This window comes from Hippocampus bargibanti, linkage group LG17 (assembly GCF_051943395.1).
Source record: "Hippocampus bargibanti isolate YZ-2025 linkage group LG17, ASM5194339v1, whole genome shotgun sequence".
In the NCBI taxonomy this organism is placed as follows: Eukaryota; Metazoa; Chordata; class Actinopteri; order Syngnathiformes; family Syngnathidae; genus Hippocampus; species Hippocampus bargibanti.
Window position 1 is genome coordinate 11,245,925 of NC_142750.1, and position 24,778 is coordinate 11,270,702.

The 24,778-nt window shown below is 41.3% G+C and overlaps 1 protein-coding gene across 1 annotated transcript in view; it reads left to right on the top strand.

The window, feature by feature from the left end:
• mybpc2a (myosin binding protein Ca) overlaps window positions 1-24,778 on the top strand; it is a 38,270-nt gene that overhangs the window by 4,304 nt on the left and 9,188 nt on the right. The window contains exons 2-23 of the mRNA XM_089019341.1: window positions 4,055-4,093; window positions 4,608-4,616; window positions 5,878-5,892; window positions 7,246-7,260; window positions 7,667-7,750; window positions 8,430-8,578; window positions 9,239-9,356; window positions 9,533-9,581; window positions 14,203-14,259; window positions 15,248-15,423; window positions 15,490-15,622; window positions 16,605-16,729; window positions 19,642-19,747; window positions 19,819-19,902; window positions 20,815-20,849; window positions 20,942-21,107; window positions 21,956-22,062; window positions 22,141-22,170; window positions 23,337-23,476; window positions 23,550-23,709; window positions 24,210-24,314; window positions 24,378-24,566. Of these exons, the coding sequence (XP_088875467.1) occupies window positions 4,055-4,093; window positions 4,608-4,616; window positions 5,878-5,892; window positions 7,246-7,260; window positions 7,667-7,750; window positions 8,430-8,578; window positions 9,239-9,356; window positions 9,533-9,581; window positions 14,203-14,259; window positions 15,248-15,423; window positions 15,490-15,622; window positions 16,605-16,729; window positions 19,642-19,747; window positions 19,819-19,902; window positions 20,815-20,849; window positions 20,942-21,107; window positions 21,956-22,062; window positions 22,141-22,170; window positions 23,337-23,476; window positions 23,550-23,709; window positions 24,210-24,314; window positions 24,378-24,566 (2,091 nt within the window). The remainder of the gene's footprint in view (window positions 1-4,054; window positions 4,094-4,607; window positions 4,617-5,877; window positions 5,893-7,245; window positions 7,261-7,666; window positions 7,751-8,429; window positions 8,579-9,238; window positions 9,357-9,532; window positions 9,582-14,202; window positions 14,260-15,247; window positions 15,424-15,489; window positions 15,623-16,604; window positions 16,730-19,641; window positions 19,748-19,818; window positions 19,903-20,814; window positions 20,850-20,941; window positions 21,108-21,955; window positions 22,063-22,140; window positions 22,171-23,336; window positions 23,477-23,549; window positions 23,710-24,209; window positions 24,315-24,377; window positions 24,567-24,778) is intronic.

Consider the following 24,778-nt stretch of genomic DNA (forward strand, 5'->3'; position numbering starts at 1 on the left):
AACTCCTTGATGAGGACACCTGTTCCGTCAGGAATAATTGTGAATATTCCCTGTAATAATGCGGGACCGCTTTTATTTCAAGACTCTGGAACTTTATTTGTTTTTTTTTTTTTTAGATTATCGAGCAAAAAGCGTCAAGATGATGTTTGGATGACCTACTTTTACAAATTTTGTCTGGTGAGGCCAAAGAGAGTGAACATTTTGTTTTATATTCATCTCATCTCATCTTCCGTACCGCTTATTCCTCATTAGGGTCGCGGGGGTTGCTGGAGCCTATCTCAGCTGTCTTCGGGCACGAGGCGGCGGACACCCTGAATTGGTTGCCAGCCAATCGCAGGGCACACAAAGACATACAACAGTCACTCTCACACACACACCTAGGGACAATTTGGAGTGGTCAATCTGCCTGCCATGCATGTTTTTGGAGTGTGGGAGGAAACCGGAGGACCCGGAGAAAACCCACGCGGGTCCGGGGAGAGCATGCAAACTCCACACAGGGAGGCCGGACCGGGACGCGAACCGGCGACCTCTGCATTTTATGAATATATAACATTGTTTTATAAGAGAATGAAAGAACAAAGCAAGTCAGGCGTTTTATCTGTGGACTGAGAAATGTGACAATTGGAACATAATATGAAAGTACAGTAAAGTCTCGTTATACAGTAAAGTCTCGTTATATCGATATTCAAGGGAGTCCGAAAAAATATCGATATAACCGGGACTATCGATATATCCGATATCGATATAACGAGACTTTACTGTATCGATATTCGCGGGAGTCCGAAAAAATATCGATATAACCGGGACTATCGATATATCCGACCCTGCGTGCATGTAATTTTCTCCTTGCGTTCATAGAAATAGTATCGTAATAAGCGGTACTATCGATATAACCGATATCGATATAACGAGACTTTACTGTACATCAAACGTCGTCCATGTTCCTTCCACTCCATCCCACGACGACTTGTTCAAAGCCAATTTCCAGAGTTCTTGTGTCCTTTCTGGGCATGACTTCTTTTTCTGGGTCTGGTCATAATAGACATGCTGACCAAAAGTCGCCCCAAAGCAAGATGGAGGAATTCCTGTGTCTTTTCAGGCATGTTAAATTGATTCTCATCTGAAAAATGTATCATAGTTTACATTAGCTAAACAAAAACAAATCAAGTCTGGTTGTTTGACTGTCACTTTATGTTTTGTTACCATGACAAACTTAACTTTGAGGGGCTAATATCAGCTAATTTTACAACCCCAGAGTTTGTAAGGCTCTAAAGTTGTTGTTAGTCTTGCCACAAGTATCCTCCCTGCCACGCTAACAGGTGCTAACAGTCTTGGAAGCACTCACTCGCTAACATTCCTCCTCGGTCAGGGATGTGATTCATTTGGGTATGTCAAGGATTGGATGTTTGGCTATGACGACAGCTTGTTTTTATTTTGTCTGAGATGTCTTCCCATGACGACTTACGAGGGAATGAGGAGGATGCGGTCATAAGGCTTGTGGGATAAAAAAGGTTGTGAAGTGAAGATTATATTTTATGGCCTGACTATAAACTGACAATTGGAGTTGCTCTAAAACAAATGAACGCTGGAAACGAAAAACAAAAAGATGTTACTTGGGATTGTCTCTATTCCGTGAGGACGTTTTTGGAACTCATCGGTTATCTTGTCATCGGTTTTTGTCCAACTTTTGATTCCGCATCTGTCTGTCATCCATCAAGTGCCCATCCACATACTTGTGGGAACTAGATGACAGCCTGGGAATGAGGTAATGCTACACCGGAATGACAGGAAGTTACCCTCGCCGAAAAAGGAAGTCTCCTTGTGCCGGCCCACAACGACAACCTTGTGCTTATGGTTGACCTGTATAGGATGTTTAGTGGAAATCAAGTATGGCCCCTTTTTAACGGCTTGGTGCCTGCTTAACTTGTCAAAACGGACTTCTTACCTCAATGGAGCTGACATATTAGCTGAGATATGAGCATTTTGGGTCACCAAACTTTACTGCCCGGCTTTGCCAATACACATTGATGACAACGCGCATCGTCTGTATGTTCAAAATAGTATGTGGCTCTGATGAGAAAGCAATCCACTAAAAGTTTTCTTTGAACGACCTGTGAAATGGACACTAAATTAGGTGCTAAAAAGTAAAATGGCAGATTTGTCTCTTTTGGGCATTATGGCTTCTTGAGACAGTTGTCGACACTGCTGATCTTCAGATGACATGTCTGACCTCATTCACTGGGGGGCAAAAATGTATTCACTCCAGTGCCAGGGTTTTTGTCACATTTTTGTCAAATTGCAGGATACGCAGAATGTTGAGTTTTATGACTACATAAATATTCAATACAGCATTAGAGACCTTAGACTCTCTTCTTTCATCAGTAAAAAAGAGTTAATTCCCAAGTTATATGGGTCTTGAAATGTGGGGGGGGGGGGTTATATAGCGCTTCAACAACAGCTGAAGCTGTAACAAAGCGCTAATATGGAAAAAAGCAAATGTTGCCCCCCGTAGGAGGGAAAAACATTGCCTGAGGTCTGACCAGCGCTATATCAGCACTCCCCGCAAGAAAAGCCAAAACCTGAACAAATTCAGGAATGGCAGCAAATGAGTTCATATTTTTTTGGAGACCAGTTGGCAATGAGCAAACCTCATAGCCACAATAGTCTGCATTGTAGTTACGTTTTCCTCTCGGGGTCCGTTATGAATTTGGGGAAGCCATTAGAATGTTTCATCTCCTGTCACATCCTCCTCTGCGCCAGGGTGTGCCCCTCCCCTCCATGCTCTCCGGACTCACTTACCTGTTCCTCATTTCCTTAATTGTGCCTTCTGGCTATGAAAGCCACCCTTACCGTTCGGTCTGCGCCGGTGTATTCTCTGAAGTTCCTCGTCACCCAGCCGCATGCAGGTCTGTTTCGCTGCTCTCTTCCATTGCCTGATTTCCTGTTTTGCCTTATGTGTCTCAGTAAAGACGCTTATTGAATCACTGTCTCCACCGTGTATTTCGGATCCAAGCCTTACTACTTCCCGTTCTGTCCCTCGAGTTCTGTCACCACTCCTCGAGCGGACGTGTTATCTCCTCCACATATTACACAACAAATTAACGAATAACTATTTTTCAAATCTGAAATAAAAAATAATGACTATTATTGTGGGTTACATGGGAAATTTTAAATTTTGGATCCGACTTTAGCCACTATCATAGAAAAGTTTGATTTGCTTTCGTGGGCCGAATAAAATGAGGTGGCGGGCTAGATTTGGCCCCGGGCCTTGACTTTGGTAACTGTGGGTTAGATAATTTGTATGTATGTACAGCATGTCTTCTCAGTGACAAAAAATACACAGTGTTGCAAGTGAAAAAGGTCACCGTGGTGCTTGAAGCGAGCCCGCAGAGGTCTGGCGCTCATCCACGCCGCACACTGTTGTTGGTTAACGGAGATTTAGACGGCTCAGGTGACATTAATTACACACACACGCACACACGCACACACACACACACACACACACACACACACACACACACACACACACACACACACACACACACACATGTGTGTTTCCCTGGCTACAGTTACGCGACATACTTCACATGTATGATCAAATGTTGGAGTTGGACGAGATGTGAAATGTCAGCAGAGATTATAGAGGAACATTTTGCGGAGGTGCCTGAGCGGGTGTTTTTTCTTTTGTTTTTTTTTTTCCAAAAGCCATAAAATGGTTATCCTCATTTGATTGTTGATCCAAAAGTGTTCTAATCCTTCTAATCTGTATTTTCAATACATACATTACAAGACAATACGTATTTATTTATATAGCGCTTTAACAACAGCCGGTGCTGTTGTTAAAGCGCTTAACATGGACAACTATCATATACAGGAAATAAAGCAGTCACATGATCATCGCGACTGGAATACTTTTGACGTGCTGGTGCTTGCAAATGTCTTTTGTCGAAGTCCAATTATTGCTGATTATGGCCTTTTTGATGTCCTGATACGGTTTATGTTATTGCCGTCAAGCTAATTGTGTTTTCCATTCTTGTCTGTTGCGGAATTGCAGCCAGTGATGCTGATCGAGATACAGCAGCGCCTCCTGCTGGTGAGTGCGGTCACTTAAAGGACAACCGACCTCTCCGGACAAGTTGTGTCCATAATTTGTAAAATGGCTTCAAATGACTTCTACTGGGCGTATTTTAATAAGATTCCACGGCATATAGCTATATTTTACGTTTTAAAACTCGCGCTGAATATTCAGGAAGTCTTGTTTTTGAGTTGGTGACGACTGCGTACGTGACGTCACTAAAGGAACGCCCCTGACCGAAAAAAAAAAGACACATTGTAGCAGTCCTTCCACACGTCAATGTATTTTGCTGTACTTGTCTGAAAACCTTGTGTTGCAGATTTTGGACACTTTAAGTCATTTTTATTGGTGTTTTGCATTTGAATAAAAATGTCATACTGCGTGTTTTGGGTATTTTAGATGCTATAAAACGTTTTTCTGATGTCAGTTAAGAAACAAAAAAGTGACGTCGGTTGTCCTTTAATGTACAGTTATGTTTGTTGTTTGTTCGGTCCGTTTTGAAGTAAGTTTTTTTCCCTGTTTTGTTTTTCAGACACCAAAGGTGAGAGAACAAGTGTTCAACTTGAAATGTGTGTGTTTTTGTGTGTGCCTCCATGCTTCAAAAGCGAGTCAGATGAAAACACACCGAGTCTTTGAAAAGGCAAATTTGGTTGTGTGTTCATCTAAGGCACCATTCTTTCTTCTGTTTCTGTGCTAATTCATCTGGATTGACAGCACACACACACTCACTCTCATCTGCTATTAGATTTTGCCTGGCTAACACGGGCATGTTTTAATCCGACAAGGTCTCTCTCACTTTTACTCTCACTTTCTCTTGCTCTCTCTTTCTCCCTCTCTCTCTCTCTCTCTCTCTCTCTCTCTCTCTCTCTCTCTCTCTCTCTCTCTCTCTCTCTCTCTCTCTCTCTCTCTCTCTCTCTCTCTCTCTCTCTCTCTCTCTCTCTCTCTCTCTCTCTCTCTCTTTGTCACATTCTTTCTCACTCTCTCTGTACTTTTCTCTCTCACTCTCTCTCTATCTGTCTCTCACTCTCTCTTGCTCTCTCCTCTCTCTCATCTCTTTCTCACTCTCTCGCTGTCTTTCTGTCTCTGTATCTATGGCTCTCTCTCTCTCTCTGTCTGCATCTATCTCTGTCTCTCTCTCTCTCTCTCTTGTTCCTGTCAGATGCCAGGGGAAAAAATAGTGGTTAAAAGGTGAGAAGGGTAAAAAAAAGATTTCCAGAAATACTTTGCCTTAATACAAAATTTCCCTCCAGATCTTTTAAGTTTAGAACTTAAGTGATCAAAGGCCTGGTTTGCAAACTTGTGCAAAGGTAGCTGAAGGACACATAAAACATTCATCTGCTTGTCCCATGCTATTAGGAAAATACCCACGCACGACATGGATATGCAGGGTCTATGCATGCACACCATAAATGTAGTATTTTGTCTCTCCTGACTTCATTTGTATTTGTGACGCATGGATGACTGTTTCATTTGGTGTGATTCTCAGTGTATTTTTCCTGCAAGTAAAAATCACTTGTGATCAAACCATGTGTGTGTGTGTGTGAGCGCACAGGTTAGGAATTAGGGTTTACAATAGAATAATAAGAATAAATAATAATAATAATAATACATTTAATTTCTAAGCGCCTTTCAAAAATCTCAAGGACACTTTACAGTCACTGGATTTTTTGTGTCAGGTTAGGTAAAGACAAGTGGCAGCCCTTTGCTTTCTCAATGTACACATTGTGATCATTTAAAAGTCAGCAACAATATTATAAGGCCAATGAAATGCGATGCGACTTTTGCTAGTCATCCATGTGCAGAGGAGTCAACCTCAGGTAAGCTGGTTCTCAAGGTGCTGCATCCCTCGCTCTCTGTTACGCTTTCTTACATGTTTGTTTGTCACTAAATGTCTGCCTCCCACTGCCGCTTTGCTACCTTATTGTCATCCATGTTTCCTCTCTCTCAGCAAACTCTGAGCCAAGCGACGGTAAAATGGCGTCTGCCAAAAGCAAAACTCCCTCACCTACTCCCTCCCCCCCGACCCCTCACCCTAAGGCCTCACTTTGCTTGCTGCGTGTCTGCTTGTTATGTTTGTTTTGTGTGTCAGTGAACATTATCTTCTGTCACTGTGTGTGCGTGTGTAGGCGTGACACATGAGAAAGTGAATATTTAGCTTGTAGCATTAGCAATGGACGGTGACTCAAGTTTGTTAGTCGCATAACATTACCAAACACGTGTTTTTATTACGGAGAAACCAAGTAGAAATACAATTTTGGATACTCTGTGTTCCTTTCGCCATTTTATGAACTCAAATGAGCTGCATTTAGTTCCGGTGTTATTTTATAGATCAGGGGTGTCAAAGTCATTTTTTGCCGCGGGCCACATTGTAGTTATGGTTTCCTCTCGAGGGCCGTTATGAATTTGGGGAACCCATTAGAATGTTTAAATCCCTTCAAATATTACGTCTAGAGTACACAGCAAATTAATGAATAATAAGTCACGAATAATGACTTTTATTGTGGTTGACATCCAAAAATATAATAATTTTGGCTCAGATTTTAGCAATCATCATGGAATTTAACAAGTTTGATTTGCTTTCGCGGGCCGAAAAAAATGTTGTGGCGGGCCGGATTTGGCCCACGGGCCTTGACTTTGACACCTGTGTTATAGATTATCGTAATCCAAATGGCAGTGGATGGCCTCATGGCTTTATTCGTAGCTCATATTGATCTGCAAGTCCAGATGCGTAGTTCATGGACTGAAAATAGCTTTATTTATTTATTTATTTATTTATTTATTTATTTATTTATTTGTTTGTTTATTTGTTTGTTTATTTGTTTGTTTATATAATGTTTTGATTTTTGATGGATTCAATTGACTGGCTGTATGTTTATATATACACCGTATTTTCTGGTGGATAAGGCACACCCAAAAGCCTTGATTTTCTTCACAACATGACCCTTCGCAGACCCTTATGCAGGTGCGCCTTATATGTGAAGTAATATTGAGCCACAACAAGTCTTGCAACTCCTGTCAGTAGCCACCGACTCAATTCCACCTTGTCGAAGAAGTTATGAATTACTATGCTGTTTTCTGCCCAACAACCGCGATACTATTTCGAACAATTTACAGCAAATGATACCAACTAACATGCTTTCTCTTTCCCACCAACACGCTTTATGACGCAGAGCTGCCTCCTGATGGTAAGACTTGCCGAGGACTTGTCTGTTTTGCTGGAAAAGGAAAATATAAGTCGTTGTACACACAATGTAATTTTTGTATGGTTGTTGTTGGAGATCTGTGTGGATACATGCATGTTAGCAATTGTCACGCGATCACATTGTTGAAGCAGCATAGTGAGCAACAAATGCAATTCTTGCTCCATTTAGTGTTTTTGACTGGACATTATCTCTTTCTTGTTTATATTTGGCGACCAACAAAAGAAAATGACTGATTTTGATTTTGCTAAGCTTGGTATTTTGCTTTCTGAACCTCTTCGCACACCTACTAAAAATTCACAAGCTAATACTCCTAAAAGATAAGTGGTTACACGCAGTATTGTAAAAGTCAATTTTTGATTATGTTGATGGTAACATGTCACCTTGGCAGATGTGGTTCCGGGTGAGGACCCTCAGCTAGCAGAGCTGATCGGCCTGTTTACGCTGAAGCCGGAGAGCGCCATTGCCACCAAAGGTCGGCACAAAAATCTCCCCTGCCCTTTGCTTGGTTGTCTAATAGACACTCCCACACATCTTTTTTAAGATTTTCCTTTAGCTGATTCACAGTTAGTTATTATTATTTTTTCTCTACCCAATAGTTACCTTAGCTCGCTCGCTTAGCTATGATGTATCCTTTTAGCTTAGTGAGCATTTTATGTACATTTTTATGACCTTAAATTTGTTGTGTATCATTTAAAAAAAATCAGGGCATCCTATTTTTCACAAATGTTATTAATTTATGTTCATGTCATTGGTCTTGTATTCCACTCTGTTTTTAGATTCAACCTTATTACTGTGCAGATTGGATATTATTATCAGTTAGTGTTGACACGAATCTTGCAGTCACATAAAATATCAAAAATGTTATTTCTTAAGAATATGGATTTTTGCCCATGTGTACAGAGTGTATAGGGACACACTGTATTATGTATGTATTCATTTTAGTCCCACAAATCTTCTCTTGAAACAATGGTTTCTTGAGGGGTGATTCATTAATTGACTCTTATATCAAGGTACCTTTCCCATTTAGAATTAAAGGAAATGCAGTTAATCTGTTTCAGGTTCTCACAAAGCACATTTTTGTAAGTGTTATATGTGTTGTAATATGTATACAATAAAGTGTGTTTCGAGTGATCGATCTATATTTTGAGCAGGGCAGGATGTGACATTCTCGGCCAAAGTGGACGCATCCACCTTGGTGAGGAAACCTATCATGAAGTGGCTGAAGGGCAAATGGCTTGACCTGGGCAGCAAAGCCGGCAAGCACTTGCAGTTCAAGGAGACCTATGACAGGAGCACCAAGGTAAACAAAAAGCAAATCATCCCTGAGTTGCTTCGTCTCCTGGTATCTTGATTTTGACCAAGACGATAATGTGACTTGAAACAGTATTTATTTATTTATTTATTTATTTATTATTATTATAAGTCGTTTTTATGTATTATTTATTTATGAATTCATCCATTTACCAACTTTCCATTTATTTATTTAGAAACCAATTTCTTTCCATTTATTTATTTACTTATTTGTTTATCTATTTGTGTATTTATTTGTGTCTATTTGTGTATTTATTTATTTACTTACAACCCCGTTTATTTATTTTATGTAATATTTTTTATGTATTATTTATGTATTTTTCTATTTATATATTTATCCATTTACCAATTTCCTGTTTATTTATTTATTTATTTATTTACAAACCCATTTATTTTGTTTTTGATGCATTATTTATTTATTATTTGTTTATCTATTCATCTTTCTTCTTCTTTCTGTTCATTCTATCCATCTTTCCATCTATCTGTCTATCCGTCTGTCCGTCCCTCCCTCCCTATCTCCATCTCTACCCATCCATCCATCCATCCATCCATCCATCCATCCCATCCATCCATCCATCCATCCATCCATCCATCCATCCATCCATCCATCCATCCATCCATTTATTTATTTATTTGTGGTTCTTTCCAGATCTACACATACGAAATGCGCATTGTGAAAGTGGTGGACGGCGACGCGGGCGGGTATCGCTGCGAAGTGACCTCCAAGGACAAGTGTGACAGCTGCACCTTTGAGGTGTCCGTGCAAGGTGCGTCACTTCTTCGCCTTACTGCCGCCTTTCATCCAACCGCCTCTACCGCTTAACCGACTTGGTCAGACAATAACTGCGTGCATGTTTTAGTATGTCATTTGGAGAGTCTTATATTGGCATGAAAATAAAGGAATCTCTCTTTGCTTTTCTACTTTCTTCTGTTTTGCTTTCAGCTGTGGAAGAGCAGCACCAGGACAACCTTTTGGAGGCCTTTAAACGATGGTGAGTGCCCGGCGTCCATTTGTTCACCTCATATAGTGTCATTTTATCTGTCGGCTACACTTCGGCCGTGTTCATAGTTTAACATCCTTGAAATCTCACACAAGGCAATCTGTTTCAAACGTGTCCCAATGAATACTCAAGTTCAGTTCAGTCAAGCCTTGGTTTTTGAAACCTGTTCTCAAACCGATTTAATTGAAAACTGAAACATTGCCCATTATCATCATTGGAATCAATGTCTACTTGAAAAAAATATATCGTGATTGAACAATATCAACACGCCTGGTCACAATGGAACGCTACACGCGGATAATGCGTATGTCACAACTAAACACGACACAAGGAAGTGACGTATAAGGAAGCGGAAAGGAATCGAGTGGTGCATTCAGGTGCGCTCAGTCTGGTCGAGAACTCATTTTTGCTTGTAAACCGAGGCATAATAAAAACAAAATTTTTAGTCGAATACCAAATTGGTTGAGAACCGAGACGTCCGAAAACTGAGGTTTGACAGTACTTTTGATGAGACTATGTTCAAGCATGATTATTGAGGCACATGCGCATACATGTCACATGATTGGCCACAGGTTTGAAAATCAAGGTCTGGAGGGAAGATCCGGCCCATAAAGGCAAACCCTAACTACGTTCTGGGCATTGGTCTTGAGACACCACTGTACATACAATATGGGAAGTGTTTCAGCTGTGAGCTGCGTTAGATTACAAAATCAGCGGCCACCTTACGCATGCATCCCGGTATCAGTAATCTCCGCATGAAACACCGTTTCCCCATCCTCGTTAGCGCACCTTTATTGAAGACGAGCAGCGCAGCATGTGAAGAGACAGTGTGATATTGAACCCCGGACGCGATGGCGGGGATCTCATTTACACATGCCTCATATCGCAAACGCCAAGAAGAGGCGGAGGATGAGGACGAGGTTATAGAAAGCGAAAGGTTGCTTGAAAGTCAAATTTATTAGCCTGCGATGCTAAATGTGGCTGATGCTGCTCAGAGAATCTTTATGACCACTGTTAAAGTCGTCTTGAAGATGCCGCTTACGTGAGTTTGATTTGGAACTCAGAAGCTGATTTAGATGTGTTGAAAAATACTGTTATTCAATAACGGTGAAAATTGAATTCATTCATCAAGTAGATCAATTCATCAAAGTCAAAATTTTGAGGCACTCACTGCATATAATAATATAGTTGATTGGATTGAATTAGCATTTATTATTCTCACAGTGGAAAAAAATTACATTTCACAGCAGCAAAGTAATGAAAGTAAGAGGAAAGGAAGAAGTAGAAAAACAAAATACAGGACCTGCTGTAAAGGCAGCAACTCTAGTGGCACCATCTTGAAGTTAAAACAAAAACAAACTAAATAGCAAATAATAGACAATCATTCAATGTTAAGCACTTTCTGCACCCTCTTTATTCTATGAAGCAGTTCTAGATGAAAGAAGAGAGGATCAAAACATCATTTTCACCAATGGATGAAGCACATCATCCTAAAATTTGCAAGCCTGCTATAAGCTAAGATTTAAAAGCAAACACAAACATGTACCATCCATTGACGACAAGAAACTGTCTCAAATATCCTGTCCCACATAAATCCGCTTCGATGCCAAGCCGCGACCGTTCCACATATGCATCGGCGCACTGCTCTGACGCTCATTTCTTTTTATCGCGGGCTCTTCAAGCCATACATCCATCCAGCCGCAAACTGTCCAACTGCATCGACCTTTCAGCTGAACAAAGTGGGGTTGTGACAATGCTGCCCATTACAGCCGCAAAAAAGCACAATTGCCCCAGAGCTGTCCGGACCAGAACAGTCAAATGGCACAGACATTCCTCCCATTTAAAAACAGTGCTGGCATATTCGTGCTGCCGAAAAGGCGCAACCGCTCAGCATAGTCTCCTCGATGAATGTCGTGGCCAAAAATGCTGAAAAACAATCCATATCCGTCCCACATGATGCACAACAACTCAAAGTGACAAAAGAAAACACAAAAACAACAAACAAAAAAGCAAGGCTCGTTCGTGTGAGCACTTGCTGACGGCTGCCTACTCGAGCGCCATCTTGGACTTCTTTGATAATTTTAGCTGTTAAAATATTGCTGATTACAGCTTACCGTTAACAAAAAGCAATGACGACTGGCCATCATCTTTTGAAAAACTTTGCGACAAGGTGTGCTTTAATTAAAAAAAAAGCGGTCATCACAAAATTGGCTTTGATTTCTGTCATTTTACTTGTTGAATCCAAAGGAGACCTTTGCAAACATCTGCTTTTATTTTCGAAAACTAAAGGAGCCATGTGAAAGAAAACAAACTAGAAAACTAAAGTAGCCATGTGAGATGTTACAGACCAAACTAGTAACTGACTTATAATCGATCTGTTTGTTTTTAATTTTCATTCTTTTAAAGGACAACCGACGTCACTTTTTTGTTTTCTAACTGACAACAATAAAAATGTTTTATAGCATCTAAAACACCCAAAACATGCAGTATGATTTTTTAGTCAAATGCAAAACACCAATATAAATGACTTAAAGTGTATAAAAAGTACTTCAATTTGAAACCAGAAGTGGCCATTTTCAGAAGGTCCCGCCCCCATGTTTGTGGTGTCACGGTAAGACGTCTTGCCTTGCGCTAGGATCAAAACAATGGCTTTAGATTCGGAGAATATGCTTTCTTGTCACTCATCCAGTTATGAATATGATTCAAATAGTTCTGAAGAGGAAAGCATACATGTTTGCAATCGATTAAAGAATTTATTCCGTGTCATTTTGAGGGGGGAAACGTAGCACCGAAAAGAGGCAGAAGACGGCGACAAAGCTCCGTGGAAAGCTCAGTGGAAACGGGCTGATTAATTCCTTACAATTTTTGTCAGTGAATATCAAATAGATGCTCGGTGCCACACACAAGCATTCACCATCGCGTTATTTATGTGTTTTCCTTCTAATTTCGCCATCAACATGGATCAACACAAAGTTTTCAGACCAAACAAAGTATTGCAAAATGCATTGAGATGATGTGAGGTATGTCTTTTCTCGCTGACGGGCGTTCCTTCAGTGACGTAGGGTGAGGACTCGTCACCAACTCAAAAACAAGACTTCCGGAATATTCAGCGTGAGTCTTAAAACGTAAAGTATAGCTATATGCGGTGGAATCTTTGTAAAATACGCTCAGTAGAAGTCATTTGAAGCCATTTTACAAATTATGGACACAACTTGTCCAGAGATGTCGGTTGTCCTTTAAAGCTGATATATAGTCTATTTAAAAATGTATCTGAATCGGGTTGATTTTATTTTCGTGAACTGTTAGACGAAATACAATTCAAGAAAACTAACTTGTAATTGTCTCTTAACAGCCCTTGTTGAACATGCTCCATGTTTGGAACATGTTTCACAGAATCAGCAAAAAAAACAAACAAAAAATACAACAACAACCCCAAAACATTATTTGAAAAACTGAGGTGAGAACTGTTCATGAGAGCCTAAATCCAGATCCGAGGGTCAACTCGAGTCTGTAGAGCGCTGCAGGCTGGGAAAAAAAAACTCTCACGGATTAGTAAGCACAATGTCTAAAATATCACCCTAATAATGTGCCTAATAAGTTGACGAAATAGTTTTAATTGCTTGCTATCCTCAGCTTAGTCAAGTGGCCCGCTCTGCCCTCCTCCTGGCACGAAGGTTATCTAAGGCTCCCACAGGCCTTCAAGTACAGTAGGCCGCGCTGACGTTTTCATGCTCAGTCGACCACTGAGCTGGCGTGTCCCGTCGACGAGGTTATTATCGCTCCCCAGGGAGGGTTTGCCCTCCTTCCGGGATTATACCACCACCATCAAGCGCGCATGTTATCCTTGAGCGGAGCGATCATCCGTGCAGGCGCAAGAGGGGCTTGGAATTTATATTGCCGTTGAGGTTTTTTTTTTTTTTTGGGGGGGGGGGGGGTGTCCTTTGAGGCCACTGGTGTGGTAAAACAAACAGTTTTAGAAAACAAAATATTTAACTTTACACATAGGCCTAGCAAACGGTTTGCGAGTAGCCTTTTTGCAAGTCACGCAAGTGGGTGTCTGTGAGGGTCAAAGCTGAGCGTGAATATTTTTTTACATGAAATAACCAAAAAAAAAATTGGGCCATAAAGTTATTCAGGAGGATGGCTTTTGTAGATTTTCAAGAAGAGCAAGTTGGTATTTACAAAGTGATAGAGTAGAAAATCCAGTGTCAAACAAATGCTACATTTAAAAACAATTGAAGATAATCAACTTGGGTAGAAACTTTCTACGTTCTCAAGTGGCACAGCCCGGTAATTTACCAGGAGTGGAAGAAGAAATGTGCAATTAACATGAAGTGGGTGCACAAGGAGGGCAGGTAATGAGGAATACAGTTAAATATTAATCAATAACTTCACGCTTTAATGATTGAAACGGAAACAAAAAAAGAGCTGTACTCTGACATCTTGCAAGTAGAGCAAGGGGTGTTTTTGCTCTAGGTGGCGAGCGGTGGAAAAGGAATTGGAATACAAAACAAACAAAATGAAACACTGTTCCCCAAAATGCGGCGTGAATAAGATATATATCGAGCAACAGGTGCGTCCAAGGTTCATGATGAACGTTCTTCTCACACAGTGGCGATGCAAACGAGGATGCCGGTGACCTGGACTTCAGCGCTCTGCTCAAAAAAAGGTACATCCATCTTTTTATGTATTTATTTATTTGATGTCTTTATGTATGTATTTATTCATGTATTTATTTATATAATGTATTTATTTATATCATTATTTATGTATTTATATCTTTATGTATTTAAGTATTTATTTTTATCTATCTATGTATCTATCTATCTATCTATCTATCTATCTATCTATCTATCTATCTATCTATCTATCTATCTATCTATCTATCTATCTATCTGTCTGTCTGTCTGTCTCTGTCTCTCTGCCTGTTTCTCTGTCTCTCTGTCTGTCTCTCTCTTTGTCTCTGTCTGTCTCTGTCTCTGTCTGTCTCTCTGTCTGTCTCTGTCTATCTCTCTGTCTGTGTCTCTGTCTGTTTCTGTCTGTCTCTCTGTCTGTGTCTGTCTCTCTCTCTGTCTCTGTCTCTGTCTGTCTCTCTGTTTCTGTCTGTCCCTCTGTCTGTATCTGTCTCTGTCTGTCTCTCTGTCTGTCTCTGTCTCTGTCTGTCTCTGTCTGTCTGTGTCTCTGTCTCTGTCTGTCTCCCTGTCTGTCTCTGTCTCTGTCTGTCTCTCTGTCTGTGTCTCTCTCTCTCTCTGTCTGTCTCTCTGTCTGTGTCTGTGTCTGTCTCTGTCTGTGTCTCTGTCTGTGTCTCTGTCTGTGTCTCTGTCCCTGTGTCTCTGTCTCTCTCTGTCTGTCTCTCTGTCTGTCTCTGTCTCTGTTTGTCTCTCTGTCTGTATCTGTCTCTGTCTGTCTCTCCGTCTGTCTCTGTCTGTCTCTGTCTGTGTCTCTGTCTGTCTCTGTCTGTGTCTCTGTCTCTGTCTCTGTCTCTGTCTCTCTCTGTCTCTCTGTCTCTCTGTCTTTTCCTATTTATTTATTTATCTATCCATCTATGGTATTTATTTATTTATTTATTTATTTATCTGTTTATTTATCTGTTAATTTATTTATTTTGCCCGAATGGCTGACCGGATGTCCACCACGGCGCTCTCTCATCGCATCAGGGAGAAGAAGCAGCAGCAGCAAGCCCCCCGCGAGGATGTCGACGTTTGGGATATCCTGAAGGCAGCCAAGCCGTGCGACTACGAGAAGATCGCTTTTGACTATGGCCTCACTGACCTCCGCGGAATGCTGAAAAGGTTGAAGAAAATGAAGACGGTGGAGCCCAAAAAGACCGACGGTGAGGTGGTTACGGTATCGACGGCATCCACGCCGGCGGCAATCTAACCAGACGTTGCGCCTGCAGCTTTCTTGAAGAAGCTCGAGCCTGCCTACTCGGTGGATAAGGGCCGCAAGATCCTGCTGAGCGTGGAGGTGGCCGACCCTAACGTTCCCATCAAGTGGCTCAAAAACGGACAGGAGATCAAACCGTCTGCCAAGTGAGCCTGCCAGTGGCTGTGCCATCATGATGATGATGATGATGATGATGATGATGATGATGATGATGATGATTAGAATTATATTATTATTGGGTTCAGTCACAGAGTCAATCAGTAAAGACAAATGATGGCAGGGGGCAAATTAAGTCCCAATGAAAAGCAAATGAACTCATTCTGTCTAAATATGATCAAGTCTATACATTGTACAAAATCTTAAATTATGAAGAGGCTTGAAGTGTTACTTTGAAATATAAATTCTGCGCTCAAACTGTATTATTATTATTATTATTATTATTATTATTATTATTATTATTATTATTATTATTAATTGTTAATATTATTGTGTTTAATAATAATAATCTTATTATTTTTAAGACAATTAAATTCACAAAAAATGTTTTATTTGATTTCTATTCAAAGTTAAGAAATGAAAATTATTTAAATCACATAAATTCCAAATAAAAATATAAAACACGATTTAAATCCATTCAAATAAAACTAAAGTAGAAATCTATGAAAATGCACAGAAAACCTTTTTCAGCCGAGGATATTTCATGTATATTTTCCTAGCTGTTGTATCTCATCTAATCTAATATTTAATTCCTAGCATTTTTCTATTTCGCCAGAGTAGACAGATATTCAGTTGCTTATTAACCATAAATAAAGGTAACAATAGCAGAATGTGACGGAAAAAAAGTATTTGTTATCCTGTACATGCAATTAAAAAAAATTGCAATTTATTTTGTCTTCACATAGACAAAATATGAAAGCAACTCCATTTGAAAAGTAGTGACACAAACCCTTGACTTGCTGATTGGCTGCTCTAAAACCCAGCCTAGTTTCCAAACAAATGTCGCACTGTCGGCAGATAATTATGGATATATAGATGAGATGTAGACTGGTCTTGCGTCACCGTGGTAACATGGCGAGCGCTTCTGTGTTTGCGGTGACATCACGGGCGCCGCCGGTCTTTGTGTGGCAGGTACGTGTTCGAGAGCGTGGGCAATCGGCGCACGCTCACCATCAACAAATGCAACCTGTCAGACGATGCGGCCTACGAGTGCGTGGTGGGTGAAGACAAATGTTTCACCGAGGTCTTCGTCAAAGGTAGCTGACTCACTTGTTGTCTTGGTCAAGCGCCATCGCAAACTCATCGCAAACCGTTGAAAATGACACAAGGCAAATTAGCCATTTTGAAATTCCGTTTAGAAATTCTTTCCAAACTTTCAAAGTACAATAGCATTCATCATTCAGAAGATGTGTTGTGATCAGAAATCCAAAGGGTATGTCAGCCTATACAGGATGGTAAATTATGTGGGGGTTTGGGGGTGGTAGTCTGACATACATCCAATAAAAATTGAATGAATAAAAACAAATAGAGTGAAGTAATTTGAAAAAAAAAATCATTGACATCGCAATATAACTGCAAGTACCGCATTTTCCAATGTATAAGGTATTAAAGGACAACCGACGCCTCCGGGCAAGTTGTGTCCATCATTTGTTAAATCACTTCAAATAACTTCTACTGAGCGTATTTTACAAATATATAGCTATATTTTATGTTTTAAGACTTGCGCTGAATATTCAGGAAGTCTTGTTTTTGAGTTGGTGACAATCTTGTTTTTGAGTTGGCGAAACACAATGCATTTTGGGTACTTTGTTTGGTCTGACAACATCGTGTTGATCTGTGTTGATGGCGAAATTAGAAGGAAAACACACAAATAACGCGATAGTGAAGTGTGTGTTGCACCAAGACTATTGTTTGATAGTAGTTGACACAAATTGCCAGCAGACAAATCAGCCCATTTCCAACGGAGATTGGGCGCCATCTTGTGCGTTTTCTAGGACGCTACATTGGAGTCCTGACGGCTTGAATTGATCTGGAAGTGCTTCTTTAATCGATTGCAAACATTTATGCTTTCCTCTTCAGAACTATTAGAATTATATTCATAACCGGATGAGTAACAAGAAAGCATGTTCTCCGAATCTGAAGCCATTGTTTTGATTCTCGAGCAAGGAAAGACGTCCTGGCGTGACGTCACAAACAAGGGGCCTTCTGAAACTTGCCATCCCGAGGTCATTTTGAAGTAGTTTTGGGACACTTTAAGTCATTTTTATTGGTGTTTTGCATTTGACTCAAATATTAGCCTGCGTGTTTTGGGTATTTTAGATGCTATAAAACCTTGTCAGTTAGGTCACAAAAAATGGTGTCGGTTGTCCTGTAAGGCGCACCCAAAAGCCTTGATTTTTTTCAAAAGATGAACAGAATCAGAATCAATAAGCCTTTAATCGTCCCACAATGGTGAGATTTGCGCCTTATACTCCGATGCGCCTTATAAGTGAAGTAATATTGAGCCACAACCGGTCTCGCAATTACTGTCAGCAGCCACCATTACCCTCCGTAGATGAAGTAGTGCATAACTGCAGCCTCTACTGTACCGCCTTATAATGTGATGTGTATTATATTTGGAAAACTTTTATATATTTATATATTATACTTGGAAAACTGTTGACATTCATTGAAGGTGCGCTTTAAAGGACAACTGACGTCACATTTTTGTTTCCTAACTGACATCAGAAAAACGTTTTATAGCATCTAAAATACCCAAAACACACAGTATGATATTTTTATTCAAATGCAAAACACCAATAAAAATAACTTAAAGTGTCCAAAATCTGCAAAAAATTGAGCTGCGAATTGGGCATTTTTAGAAAGTCCCGCACCCATTTCGTGACGTCACGCCAAGACGTCTTGCATTGCTGGAGAATCAAAACAATGGCTTCAAATTCGGAGAATATGCTTCTTGTTACACATCCAGTTATGAATATGATTCAAATAGTTCTGAAGAGGAGAGCATATGTGTTTGCAATCGATTAAATAATTTATTCCGTGCCATTTTGAGGCAACACTAGGGGTAAATGTCTCACCCAAAAAGAGGCAGAAGAAAATGGCGACCTCTTGTAGACATGACAGTGTATTGCGTTTCCACAGGCTGATAAATTCCTTATATGAAGCTTGGACACCCTCTTCTGGCGCAACACAAGGTTTTCAGACCAGGCAAGCACTGACGTGATGGAAGGACTGCTACAATGTGTACTTTTTTTCGGTCAGGGACGTTCCTTCAGTGACGTAGGGTGAGGACTCGTCACCAACTCAAAAACAAGACTTCCGGAATATTCAGTGCGAGTCTTAAAACGTAAAATATAGCTATATGTGATGGAGTCTTTGTAAAATACACTCAGTAGAAGTCATTTGAAACCATTTTACAAATTATAGACACAACTTGTCCGGAGACGTCGGTTGTCCTTTAAGGTCCAGTGCGCCTTATATATGGAAAAAGTTTGAAAATACTCCATTCATATGGAGTGCACCTTATACTCCGGTGCGCCTTATACACTGGAAAATACGGTTGATAAAAACTCAATCAAAATTCAAATGAATGCAATAAATTCCTCAATAAAAATAATAAAAATAACCTTTGTAAAAATGTGACTACTGTTAAATATAAAAAATGAAAATAATCCATAGGGGCAAATTTTTAAATATAATCAAGTAAAATACACAATGTAAAATAAAATACAGCAATACGATGAATCAAGATTATAAAATGAAAATAAATATACCCAAAATGCATACTGAATTCCATTTATTGACACTTTTATTCATTTCTAGTAAATTATAATTCAGTAAAATCAAATTCAATTCAAATAGCATCACGAAGAATAAAGTGACAGCAAATTAACAGTTTGCCTTTGCCATTCATGGCTTGGGGTCACGTTTGTGCAGTACCGGTGAGCGAATATGTCATCGTTTGGAGGCGTACATCCTATGAAGGCCGCTTGAACAACACAACAGCTCAACTGTGTGATTAAAAAAATACATTGAAGGATTTTCTCTTTCTATTGTTAAAAAGTGTCAACTAATTTCAATCTGTGCGATCCCTCATGTGTTGGGGAACTTTCCGCTTGTACTACAAATACTCTCTTACAGCTGCACACATGACTGGCTTGTTCTTTAGAGCCACCCGTGACCATCACAAAACTTCTGGACGACGTCCACACGGTGGTGGGCGAGAAGGTGGAATTCGAGGTGGAGGTCTCCGAGGAAGGGGCGCATGTCAAATGGTGAGCAACACTGTTGCTTTACGACGAACGAGCGCCGTATGTCAATATTATGGAACCTTGTTGGTCTTTAGGATGAAAGATGGCGTGGAGCTGACCAAAGAGAGCCTTCCGTTATTTGCTCTAAACATGGATTCAGTTGCCATTTTGAGGACTTGGTACTGAAATGTGGAGCACTCAGCGAGCCCTCACCAATTGATTTTCCTCTCGTGTTAATGTGCTTGTTCTTTTTTCATTATGATGTATTTTCGTGGTTCAATAAAGATAATAGAGTACAATATAATGTATGTAGAACCTCAAAAGTGGATACAAGGTCTCGGTTGTGCATTTTCAGTACTTGGAATTTGTTGGAGACTCAACCTGCTTGCTTTTCGTTACAGGAAATTGAGACCTGACTGAAATTTGGGTGCTTATTGGTACTATAAGGCACACCACATTATAAGGCACTACAGTAGAGCCTGGGGTTACACACTACTTATACAGGAGAAAATGGAGCCGTGGTGGCTGACAGTCGTTGCGAGACCTGTTGTGGAACAATATTACTTCACATATAAGGCGCAGGGTCATCTTTTGAAGAAAATCAAGGCTTTTGGGCGCGCCTTATACACCGGAAAATACGATACTTGTATTTTACCACTGCTTTTCTGCAAATGTATGAATCAAGCTGACAGTGTGCCACGCTACTCATTGCTAAACGAAGATAATGCATCAACTCGCCCTAATGCATCAACTCGCCCATGAAAGCAAAGTGAAAGCCGACAGGGGCGAGTGGGGGGGGGGGGGGGAGCAAGTCGCTAACTAATTGGCCGTCAATGTCGGAGGAGGGGAAGTTTGCTGACAGGTATTTCAATTAGCTAAGCCGTCGCGACGTGTTGATGTTTTTCATTTGGACAAGCGTGGAAGCTCATCAATTAGTTAGTGCCAAAATTAATACTCCTCCATTTATCTGAGTGTCCATCTATCACGCTGTTATCCGTTAAGGTAATTTGCTTTACACTTCCAAAACTGATCACGGGGTCGCGGCTTTAGCATTTTCGCTACACTGCTGAATCTCTGGGGTATTCCTTCAGCACCGCCTCAAAAATCCCCAAAACTGTGTACCAAAGTTTGATTCCCACCCCCCTCTAAAAAAAACCAAGTTTGTACTATTTGATTAGCCAAGGGTGAATTTACACTGGACTTTTGTTGTGTTTACAGAAAAGGAACTGCAGGTTCTGCAGAGCATCGCCGACCTGACGGTGAAGGCCAGCGAGGAGGCCGTGTTCAAGTGTGAAGTGTCTGATGAAAAGGTGACGGGCAAGTGGTTCAAGGACGGTATGGAGGTGCAACCCAGCGAGCGCATCAAGATGACACACGTTGGAAGGTACAAACGCACTGGAAAGCCTTGGAAAGGATTTCATTTTTACGACTTTCACTCTGGAAGGTGACTCAGTCGCACTGGAAAGTAATCAGTTGTCCACTGGAAGGTAGCTGAGTACCACTGGCATTTAAGAGTCACACTTGAACGTAGCTAAGTGGCAGTGGAATGTAATATAGGCACATCTGAATAAATGGGTGTTCCACCAGAAACTAACTAGGACCAATTACTAGATGGTTTTAGTCATAGTGCATGTGAACCGAGTTGCACTGGAAGGTAATTGAGTTGCATTATAAAATACAAGAATTATTCGTGGCCTTGGAAAGCATCCAAGCCGCACTGGAGCGTAAGCGAGATGCACTCCAAGGTACAGCCGTGACACTGGAAGGAATCAGAGTCATATTAGTCATGCTGCAAGGTCTTGGCGTAGCCCTGGAAGCAATCTGAGGTACTCGAATCGCACAAGTAGGCGGTGGGGGAGGAGAGGGGTAGAGTGGGAGCTCGCAGTTGCTCTTGAAGTAGCCTTAGCTGCACTGCAAGGCAGCAGAGTCTCACTATGAAGCATCCGAGTCGCATTGCAAGGTGAAAGTCGATCTCTAATCACACATACACAGATAAGCACACACGAAGAACTCACCGCCCCCCCTCCCGACCACCAATTTACGGTTCATCAATTTTTCTGCTTAATTCCCCCATAGAAAATACGCCAAGGCGACATCAGTCACACAAGGTGAAACCCATTTGGGCTGATTTTGTTGCCGGGCAAAAGCAGCGGCGGAACGTCTGCGCTCCGTCACTGAATTGCCGCTCAAGCAGTGACTGTGGTCTCCTTGGTAACCATGCAATGTCTCCAGGACACATAAGCTGACGATCAGCGACGTGAAGCCCTCCGACGTGGGAGATTATACCTTTGTTCCCGACGGCTATGCGCTCTCCCTGTTGGCCAAACTCAACTTCCTGGGTGAGCCAGTAAATCGGCAGTTTAACCCGCTTTGTTTTTGGTGGATGCGAGCTAACTCGAGTGTCCGTTTTCTTTCAGAAATCAAGATTGACTATGTTCCCAGACAAGGTGAGTCCCTTGCACTTACCTGAACATGCTTTAGTCATTACTATGTTATTATACAGCTGTTAAGTAGTAATAACTAAATTGTTCTGCAACAGATCATTTGTAAGCCTTTGATTTGTTATTATGGGTCTGTCTAGATTAGTATGAGTATGCTGATCCATCAATAATGTATCCAACAATAATTAGTAGAATATTACACAGGTATTAACTATTTACAACACAGGTGTCAAAACCAAGGCCTGTGGGCCAAATCTGGCCCGCCACATCATTTTATTCGGCCCGTGAAAGCTAATCAAGCATCTCAAGTGCCATGATGCTTGCCAGAGTCCGAACCAAAATTTCAAATTGTGCCATTTAAACCACGATAACAGTCATTATTCTTGACTTCAGATTAGAAAACTCGTTAGTTATCAATTTGTTGTGCGCTCTATATTTAATATGTGGAAGGGTTGAAACATTCTAATGGCTTCCCAAAATTTATAACAGCCCCTCAAGAACAAATCCCAACTACAATATGGTCCGCGGCAAAAAATGAGTTTGACCCTCCCCCCCTGATTTAGAACTATAGTTTTCCAGGTCCATTTAGGAGGAATATCTTGATTACAATGACTAAATACTGCAATCACGTCATAATTGTCAATGATATTTATCTGATAAATCAGTTAGAGGGTTATTACAACCTTATACAACAATTATGACTGGGGTTCTTATGCCTTTTATTACCATGGTATGAGTAAATACTGGATTAGTTTAATGTAATTGTGACATAAATTATGCATCATTATCAAGCGGAGTTACTGGATTATTACAGGAGTATTCAATAGTGACAAGGGTGGCCATATTTTTTTCAAAGTGGTCCAGATTTGGTGTGTTAAAAATGTGAGTGTGTGGGGGCCGTTTAAGAAAAAAAATGTAGAAAATCGCCATTTTAGAAAATTGAGTGTCTCTTTCAGTCAATTATTCATATTACTAATTTGCTGTTCCTAATTGAGCCTTAATTGGCAACACTTTGCACACGCAGGTTGCAGCGCTGGTGCCCAATTCATTCCTTCTATATGCGGGCCAGACATTATTGATTTTATGACGGAGGCTGAGGGCCACATTTGGCCCCCAGGCCTGACTTTGGATTTGTCTGTAGTAGAACATGAATCTCCAATGCCACATGACAGATCCTCCCAAGATCCACTTGGACACGAGCGCAACAGGGAGCAAGAACACCATCACGGTGGTGGCCGGGAACAAACTCCGCTTCGACGTGGAGATCTCGGGGGATCCCCCGCCGCTGGTGTGCTGGATGAAGGGCGAAGAGGTGAGTCAGGGGCCAGCGGCGCTCCTACGGTCTGCAGGTCACATGACGGTCTATTTTGCGGATTGTGCCGTAGACGGTGAGCGACGTGGAGGGGAGGGTCCGCGTGGAGACCAGGAAGACTCTGAGTAGCTTCGTCATCCAGGGTGCGGAGAAGGAGGACGAAGGCTTCTACTCACTCACCGTCACCAACCCTGCCGGAGAAGACAAGGCGGAGCTCTTCGTCAAGGTCGTGGGTGAGTTGAACTTGGCCTGCCCATCATGGCGCACAGATTCGGAGTGTGGTGGGCTATTTATTGTATTTTTTTTTTTACAAAACTTTGAGGTTTAATTTGGATTGTGCTTACAACAGACTTCTTAGATCACTACCACGTAGGCTTAGTCATGCTGATGAGGTGGTACCAGAGTGAATGGGGCAATCAGAGCCAGTCATGGAACATAATCAGACAGAACAAAAGAAGTGATCTGATTAGTTTCAGGGAGTAGCCCACTGCTCCCCCCAATCTTAGAGCAGGGACCTATCAAAGCAGAGGTCTGGCCCCGCAACCTCTGTCCAGTAAGGATATACAGTATATAGGGCCAGAGCTACCAGCACAACTTTGGTTCGCTGACAAAGCGCTTTGGATGCGGAGCGAAACGTCCAACACCTTCAAAGAAGGCGGCTGAAAGGAACCTTTTCATCGATAACAGACTGGACCCTGATTTTTCTTCTGTCTCTTACACGCGCAACACTTAGATGTGCCCGACCCTCCCGAGAACGTCAAATGCACATCGGTGGGCGAGTACAACGCCACCATCGTGTGGGACCCTCCCGCCTTTGATGGCGGCGTGCCCGTTAAAGGTGAGCCTTAATCTCCATGTGCCACCCTAATCCCATATCACATCGTCTCATTTTACCTTCTAGGTTACCTGATGGAAAGGAAGAAACTCGGCTCGTCCAGGTGGACCAAACTCAACTTTGACGTGTACGAGTCCACTACGTACGAGGCCAAGAAGATGATCGAGGGCGTCCTGTACGAGATGCGCGTGTTTGCCGTCAACGGCGTCGGCATCTCGCAACCCAGTTTCAACTCCAGGCCCTTCATGCCCATCGGTACATCGACAACCTCAGTTGTTCACTTCTTCCTATTACGTTTATTTGGAATCTTTATATATCGATTCAATCACCTTGTTATTAGAAGCAAATATCGATATGATTTAAAAAAAACAGCATCTAGAGTACTTGAGAATTGTCTGATAACATCAACGGCTCCATTGCCGGCTGATCTCTGGGCTTCCCTGATGGTGACAGCCTTGGGCAAGATC